The following is a 17,500-nucleotide window of genomic DNA, read 5'->3' as shown; positions in this document are numbered from 1 at the left end:
TGTGGTGATCCGCTGATTGTTCACTCTTGTGCCACAATAAGACCAAAACATGAGATGGTCCATAGTCTAAGACTGCTCACACAAAGCGTGGTACCAACCTTCATGTCCATAATAACAGTTATTCCTCCAGTTCTTTGGTTTATGTTATGCCCTTTCAACATTAGTGTATTGTTAGCCAGTGTTACTATGCGACAGCAGCATTTGGCCCAAAACATGTCGCTCTGGTCCCGTATAATCTCACACCAGCACCTGCTGACGGCCTGTAGACTTTTCATTCTCGTGTTGCCTGTTGTGCCAGCTCCTGCCTTTACCACTAGATTTCCTGGTGATAGTCTAAAATATTTTGATAGCTCAAACAAATAACCCTGTTTATTGGATAAATAAGCCCATCACACTATTTGCATTTGTTATGAGTACAAGCGACAGACTACCCTGATTGCTATAAAGCCCATTAATTTGCCTTTTGCGGCCTCCCATTGACACAGCAGAAACATTTAAATGATTGATGTTACTGTATAGGCCAAATGAGGTTTCACGGATAGGTAAATGAGAAAAATGTATCTTTTCATTGCATGCCTTGAAATGGATAAAACTATTTTAAGAGCAATTACTTTGGAACGATGTCCATGCTATTAGTGATCTCAAGATTTTATTCATTGTTACTGAAACAGAGATATGGCGCCTCTACCTGAACTGTCACTTTGATTAACTATATTCAAATCTGAGATTTGGGGGGCAATTCAGGTAGTCACAACCCTGTTAACTAATTGCCAAATCAATATGAAGGTTTAGCAGCTGATAAAGAGAAATAGAGCTTCTCTCACTCTATCAGTCTCTCTAATGTGATGCATGAGTCTAACACATTGAATGGAGGCGCCTCCTGGTGGCTGTTTTCTGTCTCTGCACAAACATTTTTAACTACCAGCTATCAAAGAAATATTTTTATTTTAGTTAATGTGCCTCTGGGTGCATGCGTGCTCTTCCAGATGTTACACATTTAACAAGGTTTCTAATCCATATGACTTCCTTCTGTGTGAAAAAATTTGCAAGAAATGTTTTATTCACAAGCCTATGTGTCACTGACCTGAAGCAGCTAGAAATGATATGAATGATATATTGTTTCAGTGGAACAGATTTTGCACGTAATGCCATTGTAATCAAACCAAGGAAAGAAGCTTGAAGATGGGTTTTTTTTCCCCCTGTTGTTTACTCCAAAGAAAACACACAAAAGAAGGAAAGACAATTACAAACAGACCTAAAATAATCAGGAAAAGATTACATTTTAAAGAAAATGCCCATGTGGTACGCAGCCATGTTGAGGTAAAACTAGCTCAGAGTTCAAAGGCTCAAAAGGCCACAAATACAAACTTTAATGGGCAGCAGTTTACCATTAGATTATGGCATTTTCAGTCAATTCAGTCCCAGGATAGTGTCGATAAATGGTCAAATAAAACTTGTTTTTATCCTGAACTTACAATGGTACCATACCAAAAAAAAAAAAAATGTATACAGTAGTGCAGTACAATAAAGTTACTAAACATGATAAATAAAACACCATGACATTATCATTCTGTCTATTCTATTGTCCCACCAATATAAATATGTACCCTGACATAATACTACTCTGATTTAACTGGAAAAACAAAGCACAGCAGATGTGAAAGAATCTCCAGCTTTCGCAAACAGGACAGGAGACATATGAGCAGCAGCTCTGCTAAAATGTTTGTGTGATGAAACAAATTTGAGTACATGGTGTAAAAAAATTTGAAAACATGGGAAGTCTCAGATTTCACTGTCTTAACACAAGATCTTATGAAGAAATACTGTTATGTGGCAACAACTTCAGACAGGCAGTTGACTGTATTCTCTCCAAACCATCGTCATACATACATGTTATACACTTCTCATTGCTTGTTTTGACTCACATGAATAGGATAATGTAACAGAGTTAATTTAAGGTCACAGAAAACCAGTTGGATATGAGAGGAGTGGCTGATAAATACTGACAGTAATAGTGTGTTGACCTACATAAGACCGATCTCATATAATTGTTACACCTCATATTTTTCTGTCTGTATTATGAAATAGAGTAAAAGCCAGACATCTGGTACATTTTATGGATAATACAACCAGTAAGAAGTATTGTTAAATACTGTGTGACTCAGGTCTGCTTGGTATGTCTCGTCCTCCCTCGTTCTCTCTCTGTGCTCAGTCTCCCGACATCCAGTCCTGAATAACGCAGCAGTGGGGAATCCTTCAGGAAACCCCGTGGGTACTGCTGCTGCCATCTGCCTCTTCTGTTACCCCTCCTGCACCCTTCGCCTCCATCTCACTGCCGCCTCCAACGATTCTTTGGTTTCTCTTCACACGCAGGACCTTCGCAGGTACCAGGGAGAGGTGGTGGGCTTGTTGGTGCAGCCTTCTGTGGGGCAGGTGTGCTCGAGGCCTTGCTGATGCTGCTAAGCAGAGCTGGGAGCTCGTGTGAGATGGCTCTCTCTATTTTCTCCATCAGACATCCACCACTCCAGCTGCAGTGGGAGGAGAGCTGCTTGAAGCTGGAAACGGGGTTGACACCAAAGAAATCCTGGTAGGCCTCCTTGTTAGGCAGGTCGAACTTGCTGACGTTGGTCTTGGCCAGAATGGACTTGAAGATGTAGTACTTGTCAGGATCATTGACAATATCCTGGAACACCTCATGAGAATCGCTAAACCAGCCCAGCTTGTCATAGTAGGTCTGGAGGTAGCGGTCCACCAGCAGGGCATGGATACGTACCCGGATGCCGTGCTGGCGGATAAAAGCAATCTTATTTTCAAACTGGTTCTCAATCACCTGCAGGGGAGAAAGAGAGGAACACGGGGGAACAGAGGGGAGAGGAGAAAGACACGAGAATTTTGAAAATGTGGAGAGGTGAAAAACACTGAAATATAAACATCAGCTAAATACGTACACAAAGATAAATGACAATGTAGATGTGCACTGTCACGGGTGAGCTTTACTGTTCAGATTTTTGGTTTTCAAAAATTCATAGTTTCCTGTCAATCCGAACTCTTACAACTGTGGTCAGGATAAATCTACCTATTGTTTAATAAAGCAATTCCAAAATCTACTTTTGGGTATTATTAATCCAGGAAATGTAAACAGATGAAGTCAGGAAGTTGTACCTGGTTGAGGTCCTCCAGCAGCGAGGTCTCCTCCTTCATGAAGAGCTCCCGGCCGGTGTCTGTAGCGTAGTCTAACGGCCAGAAGGAGCTCACATAAACCCGTGGGGGCTCTGTGACATTGATCAATGGTGCCATGCTCCAGAACAGGGCCCCATAGACCCTCATCAGGTCCTGGTTGGTGAGACTGTCAGCCTTGTTGAGGATGAGGCGGATCTGGGACTCACGGCCCTTCATCTGATTGAAGAGCATCTCCAGCTCCCCGCCAACGTCCAGCTTAGTGGGGTCGAACACCAGGAAGATCAGGTCTGCTCGATCGATGAACCACTGGCAGACTTCGTTGTAAGGGTAGCCTGAGGGGCGACAAGGAGTTTCAATCTTTGAACTCAAGACACAAAATTAAGCACAAGTATTAAAAGGGTGCTTTCATGAGAAGCTCAGGTTTGTGGGTTCATTGGACGGTTTTATTATACAGTGGGAGAATGAAATTAAATAAGATTCAGCCCAGAGCTCTATAGGCTTACACTAAAATCATACATACAAGGAAATGACTTAGAAGTGACCATTTTTCTTCAGCTAAAGTGCAAAAATCTTACATTCAAACTGTGATATACAAATTTTGTTAAACATGACCTCTGCATTTTTTTTATGAGGCAGCATCCTCTCAATAACTCTTAGTGGTGAAGAAGTCTGTTAAAAACACATTGTAAATAAACCCAAAACACTGTGCAACTTAAATAATTGATGTGTTACTTATTATGGTTGTGGTTTGTGTTTGTTTGTGTGTCAGTTCATAAGTGATTGTGGGTAGACTGCCTGGCAGTGCACCTTCCTGTTTGTGTATGTGTGTGTAAGGAGTGGTAATCGCTGTCAGATGGCACTGATGCTTGTTTGATGTTGCAGATCTTGACCACAGCCACGTAGATGTGTGTGTAAGCCTGATGTTTTATTGGGTTTATTGAATCCCCCCCAGCTGATTTCATTCATTTTATGAAGGGGGGGGGATCAAAAGGCCACAGATGCTGTTTCTCAGAGGCCTTTTCATCCCGATAGGTGACGTTTTTCATCATGACAATGGAACACGATAAGGATTGTGATGTTAATATGTGCTCCTGTGATATGAAAATGTTTTCTTCAGTAATCATCACCCCTTTCCTGCTGTTTGCGGTTCTCAATGATGCCAGGCGTGTCGACGAACGTGACCCTCTCCAGCAGCTTGTGGGGCATCTCGACGCCCAGCAGCCTCTCCAGGAAGCCTTGGCCGAACTTCTCCAGGGGGGAGAAGGACCGTGAGCTGTCTGCTGCCATGACGATGCCCTCTATGGAGCGGAACTTCTCACCGTGCATGATAACGGTGTACTCAGAGGTGGTGGGCTCAGCTCCTGGTGGGAGGATGAAGAGGCAATAACTGATCTGAAATGATCTGTCTGATGGTTTAGCCTATCTGTTGATGTCATTGTACTATATACGTATGTGATACTTTACCTTTTAAAATTAATGCTTCATAAGCTAATACGTAATACAAATACAAAATAACACCTTCATATTTGCTCGAGGACTGAATTTAAGCTAATGTTTAATCATTATCAATAAATCAATTCATCTTATGATTAGGTGTCGAACATGTAAATAAAAAGAGTACTTTAATAAGTAGCTCTTATTATCTCTGTTGACTCGAGTGTCTCTTACATGTTCTTTTGTATCATTTTCAGTCAGATTTTAAAGTGACATTGTGTAACTCTGAAGACCAGAGAAAGAGAGAAAGTTCTTTCACTTAAATAAAATGTTGAATTAATTAGAAAGAAAATAACCCATTGTTCCAAACTACAGCCGTTGCAGTTCCCACAGTCTTTTCTCTGTCTTTGGGATCATTAACTTATGATGGCCAATCTTGGGCAACTCTAGATAGATAATACTTTGTAACTGGAACTTTGTTGACATTTCTGATTTTAACACTCATGGTAGAAAAATATTTCAATGGTATAGCACAAAATAAGAGCAAGAAGCAGCGACTTACTGCTTTCTATCAGTGTGCTCAAAGATTATCTCTGTAAAATAACTGACTTGTCAAAATAAAGGAAAATACATCACTTTTTATTTTACTGTGGCTGCCCATGTGACCTCCTGTCTGTGTAGGGTCTTGTCTTGGTCTTGTGGTGAAAATATGGTGAAAGCAACTTTTATTCGTCACAGCACTGGGGCTTTACATTTATAATTAGCCGGGTCTGTTGGTTAGTTATTTCTGTCCAAACCTGTGTAGAATTCCTGGGAGGTGCCATGAAGACCCAGCAGGTAGTTGATCATCGAAGATTTGCCGACGCTCCAGGGGCCCAAAAACAAAACCATGGGCTTGGAGGTGATCTCGCCATCTGTGTCGATTGTGTGAGAGAGAGAGAGAGACAAGGTTTGAGAGAAAAGGAACAGGTAAAGAGAAAAAGAGAAGGTATTTCTGTCATGAGCTGCGACACAAGTTTCCTTTAGATTCTTTGCACCTGACGTTTGTTTTTTGTGTGTGTTTTGCACTTTTTTCACGCTTCTCCTCATTCTTATGAAACAAACTGGAATTATTGTTCTGCGCTATAACTATTTTGTGGTTAAAATCATCATTTGTGTACGAAAAATAACCAAAGTCTGTGTTGAACATGTCAATCAGTAGCACCAAGTTCATGCTTCATTTCACAGCGTCTCGCTGCTGTGAAATAACTGAGGAGATTTACTGCTGAATGGGAATAGGACCATTTTGTTTTCATAAATGCTGTTGAAATGACTGCCTCTAAATGGCCCGATTGTGAACGTGTCCTTCCATCCAGCACCACAAGGAGTCCCAGAGTCGCATACATGCTGCTCCATCCTGCAAAGTGACTTAAAATGATACTTTTCTGCCCTTAAGTGCTGGAACAAGGTTGTCGGGTGTCTGGCCCACACAACGTTCCCTTCAATTTTCCGCAGACAGTGGCCTTATTGTGTTTCTCAATGTGCCTGGTTTGGATAATGTCAAGTCATAGCTCTTTTTTTTTTTTTTTACTTCATTTTTACTTAATTCCTACCTGGCATATTAGTGGCTGACTAATAAAAGCATGCAGGTGAGCAGATATGATGTGTTGTTCATAGATTTCCATGGTTACGGATTGCAACACAACTGATAACTGATTTATAAGGATGCAGGAGAAGTTAATTATATTTGCTGACTAAATACAAAGCTGCAGTTCCTGCATGTCTTGTTTTATTTGTCTTGATGCCAATTTGTGGCATCTGACTCACACGCTCACAGCAATATGCTGCTCACAGCGGAGCATTTGAATTTCAGATTTTTGTACTTTCACTTCATGTCGGTGTTTACTTTACAGTACATGAGCTGAACCACAGTCAAAGTCATAAACAGACGTGAGCTGGTGCTGTTGATCTATAAATCATTTGCGATTTGCCAACAAACCGCAGTGCACTGTAAATGCCATTTAATCTTCAGCCAGAGCCTGTTACCTGTGACTTCATGCTGCCTGAGCTCATTGTACTTGTAGGCTTGCTCCATTGGTTTAATGGCCGTGTGATAGATGTTCAACAGCTTCTTCATAGCAGCTAGAGAGAGAGAGAGAGAGAGAGAGGAACTGGGATGTAATAAGTGGGAGATAATGTTAAGAAGACATTTTGGCCCAGAGTATTACTAATATTCTTGCCCACATTACTGATTACAACAATTGCTTTGGTAGAATGTGATGTCTTGGCCATAGTAAGTTTATTCAATTGAGCTGAGGTGATTAAGAGACTGGCTCTGCTGCAGCACTTTTGGCCTCCCTCAAATGAATCTGGTTTTACAGAACAGAGAGGGCTTTCATTCTGAGGACAGAGTTACACTTTTGTACTGATTAATCACCTGCCTTGAGACGTGTCTGCACGGACACGCACACAGGACACACACACACACACACACATATATATATATAAAGCCCTTCAGACTCAGACATCATGAAGCAATTTTCCAAAATAGTTTCGGGAGAAAATCTCCTAAAATTGTCTCAAACTTCCATTTGTTCACATTCAGAAACATCTGTTTTTCTTTTCCATTCAGTCCAGAACTTTGGGTAATTCTAAATAGATGTGAAAGGATGGGAAGGAGAGAACTGAAATCACTGTCGGCCCACTTTTTCAGCAGCAGGATGTGTTTTTATATGTGCATACATGTTTGGAACTGTTAGAGCATCCTGCATGTTTGTGGTTTAGATCAGATGTAGAGGTTTTAAGATAATATGAATCAGGGTCTCACCTGAGAACTCTGCTGACGGTTCGGCAGAAGCCAGTCGCAATGTGTCCTCAATATGGGAGCGATCCCGCAGCGTCCAACCTGCTGCCTCGCCCCCCTTTTCTCCTGACCATAGGATCAAATGCTTAGTCAGCAGTTAATATCAAAGGCCCTGGCATGCATTTATGTGCAGCTGCAGGAAATTATCAATGCTTTATCTGAAAAAGAATGGACTACAACATATTTCTATGGTATACATGAACAACCAGTGAATGAACTACAACCAAAGTTGAGAACTCTGTGGACATAGTTTGAAAATGAATGTGATCCTTCAGGTGAATGACTTTAGTTGTGAGTGACGGGGCCAGCTGGGCTGAGAACAGGCCCAACTGTTAGATCATGCTGTTGTCCATTTATCTGGTCTATTTCTTTCCTCTGCTATTTCTGTCTGCCTATTCCTGTAACAAGAGATTGTTGCTAATTTCTCTTTAGCTGCACACAGTGTCATATTGGTTGGCCATGTGAAAGAGAAAGAAGGACAGGAATGCAGGATAGAGATGTTTGCTGTCATTTCATGACCCACATTAGCTGAAAGCATCCAGTGAAATGAGGTTCAAATTTTCACACATAACTTTTGATAGGCCACTAATTTCTCAAAATGCATGCCTTGATCCAGATTGTTGTGTCCTGTCTGTACAGTATGAGGCTACAGCAGGAACTGTTCGGTTTAGCATATGATCTGGAAGCAGGGAAACAGTTACCAAGACTCCCGCCTCTTGAGTCAACTAATTAATATGGCATTTAAATCTGTTGTTTCATTGCAAACGAAGCAGAAAAACCCCATTGTGGTTTTTGGTGAGATTTAGAGCCACAAAACCTGAGATCAAAGCAGGAAATATTTTTACATCTGTATGAAGGCCAGCAATTCTGATTACCCCCTTTTCCACCAAAATAAGCTAAGCTAACCGGCTCATGCATGTAGTTTAAGAGACATCAACCTGCTCATCTAACTCTTGGCAAGAGGATGAACAAGTATATTTTCCGACATATTAATCCCTTTCCTCCAACACGTCCCAGATGGAGACACTGAGCATGTTACTCTAAAAAGTGATCACAAAAGAAGCTTTTTACATCACACCAAATCCAAAATAAAAATTAAATATATGGATAAATAGATATTCCAATATATGATTGCACATAAACTGAAACACATAAAATGAAATACTAAGAAGTGCCAGTAGTTATTTTGCAAATTGATCTGATCACAAGCCCTGTTTTAATAAAAGAAGTAGGTCTCAGAGGAAGAAAAGGGAAAGTCTTCTATGGCAACTTTCAGTATTCAGACACCAGTTAGTAGCAGTAGATTGAAAGGATCCATCCTTTTATTGGCCTGTTGTGTCAGTGAATAACTTACCTACCTAAGTGATGCAGGTCTACCTTTTAAAAAGTCAGATGGTCTGACATTATTACATACCTGTGCTGTCAGACTTCCCTGAAGTCACCTCCTCCCCTGTGGTTTCCACTGGACCATCCACTGAAGCCACTTCCTCAGCGTGTTCTGGGGTCACTTCCTCCACAGCAGGTTCTGGCTCAACTTTGGCAATCAGCTCAGGTTTCTGTTCAGGCTCTGAAACCACTTCAATCTCAGGCTCTGACGTCACTTCAGCTCCAGCCTCAAGTTTAATTGTGACTTCTGGCTCTGCTTCCTCAGGTTCAGAGTCAGCCGCAGAGACCTGCTCAGGTTCTGATTCAGCCACTGCGGCCTCCTCTGCGGCTGCATCGCCAACAATGGAGACATCCTTCTCCACGTCCTGCCTCAGGACCGTTCCCACACTCTCTTCCACCTCAGCCTCCTCCTGTATTTCCTTACTGTCGGGTCTTTCGACTGACTCCTCAGCTGCAGGTTCTGCCTCTTCTGCACCTTCCACCTCAGTTTCAGTCGCTTCCTCTTTTTCATGAAATAACCCCTCCACTGTTTCATCCTCTCCTTCCTCAGCTTTTTCCTCCTCTTCCTGTTCAGTTGATGCCGCCTCCCGTGTTTCCTTTTCTTCCTCTACACTTTGATGGTCTAAAAGTCCTTCCTCAGAGATCACTTCCTCTCCCTTTGGTTCCTCCACTACCTTGTCCTGGGAAGCTGCCCCCTCCCGTTCTTCTTCTCCCTCAGTGGAAGCCGCTATCTCTTCCTGCTCTGGCTGCTCGGAGGCAGAGGCTAGCTCTTCCTCTTCACTGTCAGTGCTTAAAGCTGATGGGCTTTTGCAGGGCTGACACATGGCCCTCTCTGGAGCCGGGGTGTCATTGGAGGAGCTCTGGCTGGAGCGCTCCTCTGTTGTGTCGCATGTGCAGGAGAAAAGGGCTTCCTCCGGCTGCTGGAGCTGCAGACGCACCAGAGGCTCCTCATCATGGATGGACGGCCCTGCCAGGAGATCTGTGAGGGTGGATTAAGTAAGAACGTGTGATTAGACAGACTTTTAAAAAAGTCAATCACTGTAAAGATGCTTTAAACCAAGACAGACCTTGATGTAAAATTTATAAGACCCCAGTCTTCATCATCAAAACCAATGCACAACAGGAGGCTATTATGCTGTTACATATAACAGATTCAGGACGTGGTTTGGCTAAGTGGAGCCATTTAATGTTAATGGGGCCCAACAATGATTTGGTGAACTGCAAAGCCTATGATAGTATATGAGATGTTTTTAATTTTTTCCCCAAAGTAATATGTGAAGTGGAATGAATTTGCAGCGTAATCTAGCCAGATATCTGTAACCAGCAGTCACAGAGCGGAACAGAAGCTCAGAATATCCCTGATTTACGCTGACACTACGACGTGGCCTATTTGAGACTGACATATAGTGGACAGTTGTATAGAACATTTAAAGCAAGACTGCTGAGCAGACAGAATGGCTTTGAATAGAATGATGTACTTACTGCCATTGCAGATTCATTGGTGCTGTCATGTTTGTTCCAGGTTATAAAAACAGAGTTTTTATAGTTTGCAAGTGATCACACTGTCAGAGCACATTCGAGTAAATAGACAATGCACTGCTCGCCATCACACAGCAGATAAGCGTTACTACGGCCTCATGACAATTTCATTTAGAACAGGGGACTTCCTCTTTGCCGCGCCACAAGCATACATACACAGTTCAATAGACAATCATCACTCACCGTGTTCAAAGGGCTCAAAGACCTCTGCTTAATTATAACTGCCAATGTGGTCCTGAGATGGAGGACCACAAAGCGGTGCACAGTGTGATTTGGGATAATTATGTATGTCTACAGTTCCTGTTCCAAGATGGGATCAGTGTGAGACTAATAGCCAGAGCCAGCTGCTATGGGATTTACACCTTTAGACTTCTGGATCAATGCTGGTCATGAGCAAAGAGGCTGATGCGAAGCAAGGAACATTCAAGATGATAACCAACCAGAGCAAGGCTGTATATTAACCACCATTACCTAATTGATATACACTATCATGATAGATTTTGTTATTTAAAATGTACTTTTTTCCCAATAAATAGGCTTAGGGTTGATGAATTGCTAAAAACCTTGAACCATTAGTTCAACTAAGCAACCAACCACAGCCCAGACTCTTGAGTGACCACATGCACTCACATAAGTCCAAGTTTGGACCAACTGAGTCTGCCTCTTGTGATAGCAACAATACCGTATGAGCACGAGGAGCATAGCACACGCCATTCAGGTTCACAAGGTTTCGTAAAATGGTGGAAGCTGCAGAAGTGCAAATATGGCTACTAAACACTTCCTGTTTTAAAGTCTGGCGTCAATGTCCCAGTGTGAAGCCCTGAAGCTGCTTCTCAGTCAACATTATTTGTATTTTGGCCTTGGATGGAGAGCTTAACAGTCAATCAGCTGTCCTGAACGATGCGAGCAGGACTCCATGTACTCTCCCGTTCCTGCACCCTCCCCCATCGCGGTTTCTTTCCCCTATTTTAAGGCCCTGAATCATTCAGCAGACAATTTCGTTCTCAGTGTGTTGCTTATCACTTATAACATCGAGATACTTTGTTAGCTTATCACTTTCTAAGGGGATTGTCAGCATTAGAGACCAGAACATCAAGCTGATATTCCCTGAGCAAATCAAATTTAGTGCAGACAACTTGAGTATCAGATTTGTGCACAAACATATGATACATATCAAGTACCACAGAAAATGTGTCATCTGTGCTTTTGTTTGGGTGTGATTTTAATGCAGCTTCTGGGAGCCAGTGAGCAATGCCAGGGAGCTACTGCAGATGATGAGCTGAGAGACAGTCACATATTCATTGTGTTGCTTTAACTGGCAGAGATCGAAGCATGAGCCTTGGCTGTCGAGCGCGGCAGTCCTCAACACGCTCCAAGGCTCGTAAAACGTGTCTTGGCCAGACATAAGTGGGCTGCAAGTGTCATTGATTGACCAAAATCAACAAGAGGGGGGATTAGTGAGGGGTAACCTGAGGACAGTAGAGGGACACTGTTCTGATCGAGCCATGGGGGAAGTCTGGATGCTGGCCAAAGTCATAGCGCTACAGAATTGCCTGCGTTATAACATGTACAGCAGTGGCCAACATCCTGACAGAGGTTGATAATGAAAGACTGCCAAAGTTAAGTGACACTGCATAACAAGGTCAGGCCCCAATGACCATTTAACAGTTTGTCTCTGTCTCATCTGATGACAAAAATGATCCTTCAGTGACTTATACAGGAAACAAAATGTCAAGACCTCAACTCTTTGACTTGCCAACTGCTGAAAGAGCAGACATCAGCCACAAAACAATTGCTACATACATTTAACAATTAAATCGAAAGCCACACACACACACACACACACACACACACACACACACACACAGAGAGAGAGAGAGAGAGAAATGACATGACTGTTTTATTTGGGTAAACTAAATAAACAGTTTCCGAAGTTTCCAGGCAGAAATACCTCTACTATGTCATGGGTTGCCATAAAATTAGGTACAGTATTCATATCCATCTTAGGACAAATTACAATTTCATCTAATAAACAAATATTTGTATGCTAACATGCTGGGATGGTGAATGTTACAATGTAACATTAGCGTCCTTTGGATGTTAGCCATGCTGATGCTGTAACTAAGTAGAGCCTCACAAAGCTTATATCTTGAGGTGGACAGATAGTGATTCATTTAGTCAGAATTACAAAAACAAAATCAGCTTAAAAATGTTTGTTTTTAACCAGAAAACCAAAGTAAATTCTTCGAGGGTGAAACTTACTTGGCAATAAACCTGAGTTTTACTGCCATAGATGAGATTTTCTGAAACCTGCATGCTTGTTTATCATGAACAGCTCAATGCAACATTACAGACCATGTAGTGAAGTAGTGATACAAACTGAACGATTATGAGAGCGGTGACATTAAAAAGCACAAGTCCAAGAAATGATTGTGGAGCTGCAGAAGCTGGACTGAAGTCTCGGTGAGTCCAGCTCTACGATCGAGCCTTTTACGCTACACAAAGTCGTTGAATTATTGCGGTTATAAAAATACTGCAGCCTTAAAATTTGCCTCTTGATCAAACCTTTTAACATTCCTACAGATTAAATTCCTTCTGGCATAAATAAACGATTTTTCCAAAAACACACAGACAAAACTGCAGAGCAGTTGGAAGCAGTCAAGAGTGTGCAGTTAAAAAACAAACAAACAAACAAACAAAAAAAAGAGCTCATCAAGATCTTTGATTTATTTTTGTCACGGCCGAAGTATAATGTAACATGCGACTAAGGTTGCTGCTCTCTCCAGGGCCCTGCGGGTGCTGCAGAGACGCCTGGGCAGAGCGCAGTGTGGTGGGGACAGAGTGGGACAGGTGCCTGGGTGCTGGATGGTACATCTCGGAGACAGAAATAGTCCCACAATGAGTCAGCCGGTGAAAAGAAGCAGGGATAATTCCACTCCTATTTTCAGGAAGTGTGACACTCCTCTCCTCCCTGTGATTGTCATGAGGCCGTCCTGCAGCTCTGCTGCACGATTACTCACATTCCCGCAACAGATCGCAGCTGCGTTTGACTCACACTCTTTTCAAATACCAGTAAGAGAGAATGCATTCGCACTAAGAGTGATGACATACAACCTGTTCACTGAATTCAGTGGAATTATTTACAAACATGTAAATTCTACCAACGCTACAGTCGTGCATTACTTGTTACTTGATGCAGTATTTATCACATATTAAGTCTGATTAGATAAAGAGGTCGTTTTCTAACCCTCCTACTCAGTTTGAATGCTGTCCGTTACTGAGCTGTAACATTCAAAGTTATTCCATTAACATGAATACCATTTTTGTCAACTGTCAATTTTTCTTGAAACTGCCCACACGCACAAATCAAGTTGGGAGGATGTTGCTACTTGAGCTCTGTCACAACTTCTAATAAGTTTCCAATTGACTTGACCTTTACTGGTACTTCATCATCCGGTTATGTCACTTCAAACTGCTCAGCTACTGTTCCCTGGTCTTACGTGGCCTATGCTGAGCTCTCTCATGTCTGTTTTAGTTGGGACATCCCCTCGACATGGACTTTGCTGACGAGAATGACAGATTAACAGCTCTGCAGACAGAGCAGAGTGGGAGTGATAAAGCTTTGGGGCATTAAATTCAGATGTGGCTTTTGCTGTAGATACGGAATCTATTTACACGTCCGTATACCACTTTACAATTTTCTTACATTTTCAAGCATGGGAGCGAATCTTTACGTATTTGTTCTCACATAATGTGTGTGCATTCCTGGCAGTCTGAAAGAGATGTGGTATCTGGTGACAACTTTGTCTGCCTGATGCCTGACACCTGACTACGGCAACATGCTGGGAACAAAATGAACCAGTGCAAGGACAGAGAAGGGTATACTCTGGCTGAACTTTAACAGAGGGTCTCTTGACTTTTTTGCTGAAACTTGGAAACAAGGAGCGCAGCAATTGCTATGTATGAACCGTAAACTATTGTTTTATGGGTTATTTCTGATTAACTCAGATGTTGAAAAAAACAAAACAAAACAAAAAAAAACACACACAACGATAAAGGACTGTGAAATGCCAAACTGACTGGTGAGCAGGAGTTACATTTGTGCATGAAACTGGTGTAAATGTGTGACCATCAGAAGTGACAGAGATCCAGTGGGGCTTTCAGCCAGCTTTTGCTCTGGCTGGAGCAGAGGGCGCCACCCTTTGTAATGGGTCCTAGTCACTGCCAGTTCGGTCACTACATTTCGCTCCAAGGCAGAAAGAATAAGTAGCAGACAGGACATTTTCCATCAGCCTGCATTGCACCACGTGTTGACACCAAGTATACTTTTATAGGTATTATAGCTCCTTGTTTCCACACGTTTAAATGACAAAAAAAAGGAAAAGGATGATGTTGTATAAGCAAACAGAATCTAGACATCTGCAGCTCTACCGCGTCCAATATCCTCAGCCTCAAACTGACAAGAGGCAAAATAATAAATCTTTTCACCGTTTCATTAGTAACAGCCATAGAAACAGCCGCTGAGTCCCAGCAAGACATACAGCGCCATAATATGTTCAAAGACACAGAACTGCCTCAGATGCAGCTGTTCTGTAAATGCAGCATTTCAATGTCACACACACCTGCATAAGTAATCTAACAGAGGCACTCAAGTATTTCACCCAGAGTCCTCCACCATACCTGCAGCAGACAGGGCCAGCAGAGACAGCATGCAGCACACAGACAGCAGGGACTTCATTTTGACTGCAAGGGGCCTTCTCCTCATTCCACCCCTGTTATATATACTGCTCTGGGTGAAGGTCAGAGGGCATGCCAGCGGAGGTGGGGCTCAGCAACTGCACTCATGTGTGCCAATGTGCACTTGAACAGCTGCCAGGCCCAATCAGGACGGCTGAGAACAGAAAGACACAGGAAGAGGTCGTCTGTCTTTTCGGCTCCAAATTAAAATAATTATTTAGTATTCAGGTTACTTCACTTTGCAAATAGTACTGGTTACCTTTGACCTGCCGGTATGATTTTTTTTTTTCAGGTCACATTGAAACCTGGCTTCATCCTACATAGATTTTGTATCTCCTCTGCTTAAACTCTCCAGTTACAACGATGCTGTTGTAAAGATCAAAATGAGGCCTGTCCACCACCTGTGTTTATGTGAACTCCAGTGTGCTGAATGATGAGCTGCTCCATATCACCACCTGGTGGACAGACAGGTATGACTGAAGTAAACAAGCAAACAGAAAAACGTGTCATAAAAAAAGTACAAATTTTATTTTTTTTTCCCTTTCTTACAAAGGCCTGTTTACCCAAGTTTTTTTTTTTATAAACAAAATATAACAGCTTCTCATCGACCTGGACTGATGGAGGGGGGAAAAAAAAAAAAAAGCTTGTCTCACCACCACCACCCCCAAAAAGGAAAATAAAGAAACCAGGACATGGAAAACAAATGAAGACAAAAAGGCAGAACACAAACAGATGTTAAATTGCGTCACAACAAAGAGCTTACAAAAAATAAATGGGGAGAGAAAAAAAAAAAAAAAAAAAAAAAAAAAGTCCTTACTACTGAATCAGGCAGTACAGAACAGCAAGTGCTTTATATCAAATATTCCAAAAGAAATTCCAAAGACAGCAGTGCTGCAACATATTGTACAGAAACTATTGAGGGCAAAGGGTTTTCCTGACCAGTAACAAACCTCGGACAAACGCAGGCTGAACACCAAACCCTTTGACGAGTACAAGAACCCTCCCTCGCTTGGTATGAAAAATACTAATCTAACCAGATATAAAACTGAATGTCAGTGAGTGAATAGTGTCCACATGTCGCACACAAGACAAGTTTCAGTCAACTGATCATGGAAAGAAAGAAAAAAAAAAAAAAAAAAAGAAAGGGGGGGAGGAAGGAAGAAGAAAAAAAAAAAAAAAAAAAAAAAAAAAGGAAAAGGAACCCCCCCACCCCAAAAAAATAAACTAAATGTCAAAACAAAGCCTGCTTTAGATGAGAGGAAACAGCAATTAGTAACATGCATTCAATTGGCAACAGAACATGTAAGAGATCAAAAGACAGATACAAATCCAAATAAAAGGAATGTTTACAGCATCAAGTCAGCGTATCGAATTGAGTATGACAGGAGAGAGGCTCCAGGCAGGGATTTCCAGTCAAATTCCCGAGAGAAGTACAAGTAATATAACATGAGGTGCGCAGATTTGATGCGTTTCATCAAGAGATAGGGATTGTGGAGGGAAATCTGCCTTTCATTTCAACCTTTCTTGTTCTAATTTCTTTCTTACTGGATGATGATTTTGCACTTTGGTGGCATTTGATGCATTGAACATACATTGGCCCGCCACTATGTGCTTAGTTTTCCACTTTTTTTTTTTTTTTTTTTTAAAGGGAATGACGCTCAGTAAGATGTGACCGTGCTATGTTCTAAAACTTACTTTACAACATGACAAAAAAAAATATCTCCCTGCTCCCCCACACTCACAACAAATTACAAAATGTGGAAATGACAAAAAAAGAAACAAACATGATCAAGTGTGAAGTTATATGAAGGGTTTGGCCTTGGCTCACCACTTTTCTGCAGAGAACCAGGTTGACAAAGAGCACCTCGCGAGTAGAGACTACTACATTCTTTGATACAAGCATGTCAAGTTTCATACATATACTGCAGGTGTAATGTACACACCTACCAACGGTGCATAGATAACCTCACCTCATGTATAAATGACACCAACAAATGTACTGAAAATGGGATTGCATAAATAGCAAAAACTCTAGTGCATAGTCACCGAAATCAACAAACCAAGACCAGAAGATAGACTGAAGTCTTTGGAGGGACACCGGAAGCCTTCACGCTTTGTTAGTGTCCAAGTCACTGAAAGTTTCACATCAGAGGAACTTTCCACATTTGAGTCTGAATGAGTGAAATTGTTGAAGACCAAATGAAAATTAACACCAATTGGTGACAACAAACAGGCAAATTTTTAAAAGCAACGAACCAAGGCTGTTTGGTTCTCTTTTTTTTTTTCTCTTCTTTTTTTTTTTCCTCCCAAGTTTGGGGCCCAATAACCATTGAGCAGCAGATAAGTTTGGCTGGCTGAAGACTTGAACTGACTTCAGTGAAA

The 17,500-nt window shown here is 41.8% G+C and overlaps 1 protein-coding gene across 1 annotated transcript; it reads right to left on the bottom strand.

Annotated features, from left to right (window-relative positions):
* Positions 1 to 1,183: 1,183 nt before the first annotated feature.
* LOC115043837 (sarcalumenin) lies at positions 1,184 to 16,236 on the bottom strand. Its single transcript, XM_029502574.1, has 9 exons — positions 15,378 to 16,236; positions 15,062 to 15,272; positions 8,871 to 9,821; positions 7,421 to 7,522; positions 6,640 to 6,735; positions 5,412 to 5,528; positions 4,308 to 4,541; positions 3,163 to 3,512; positions 1,184 to 2,830 (listed from the first exon to the last, which is right to left on the bottom strand). The coding sequence occupies exons 2-9, from the start codon at positions 15,144 to 15,146 to the stop codon at positions 2,330 to 2,332; spliced, it is 2,436 nt and encodes an 811-aa protein (XP_029358434.1). The 5' UTR covers positions 15,147 to 15,272; positions 15,378 to 16,236; the 3' UTR covers positions 1,184 to 2,329.
* Positions 16,237 to 17,500: the final 1,264 nt, after the last annotated feature.

This window comes from Echeneis naucrates, chromosome 1 (assembly GCF_900963305.1).
Source record: "Echeneis naucrates chromosome 1, fEcheNa1.1, whole genome shotgun sequence".
Taxonomy (NCBI): Eukaryota; Metazoa; Chordata; class Actinopteri; order Carangiformes; family Echeneidae; genus Echeneis; species Echeneis naucrates.
Note: the sequence above shows the minus strand (reverse complement) of the source record. Positions and strands in the feature narration are given on the sequence as shown.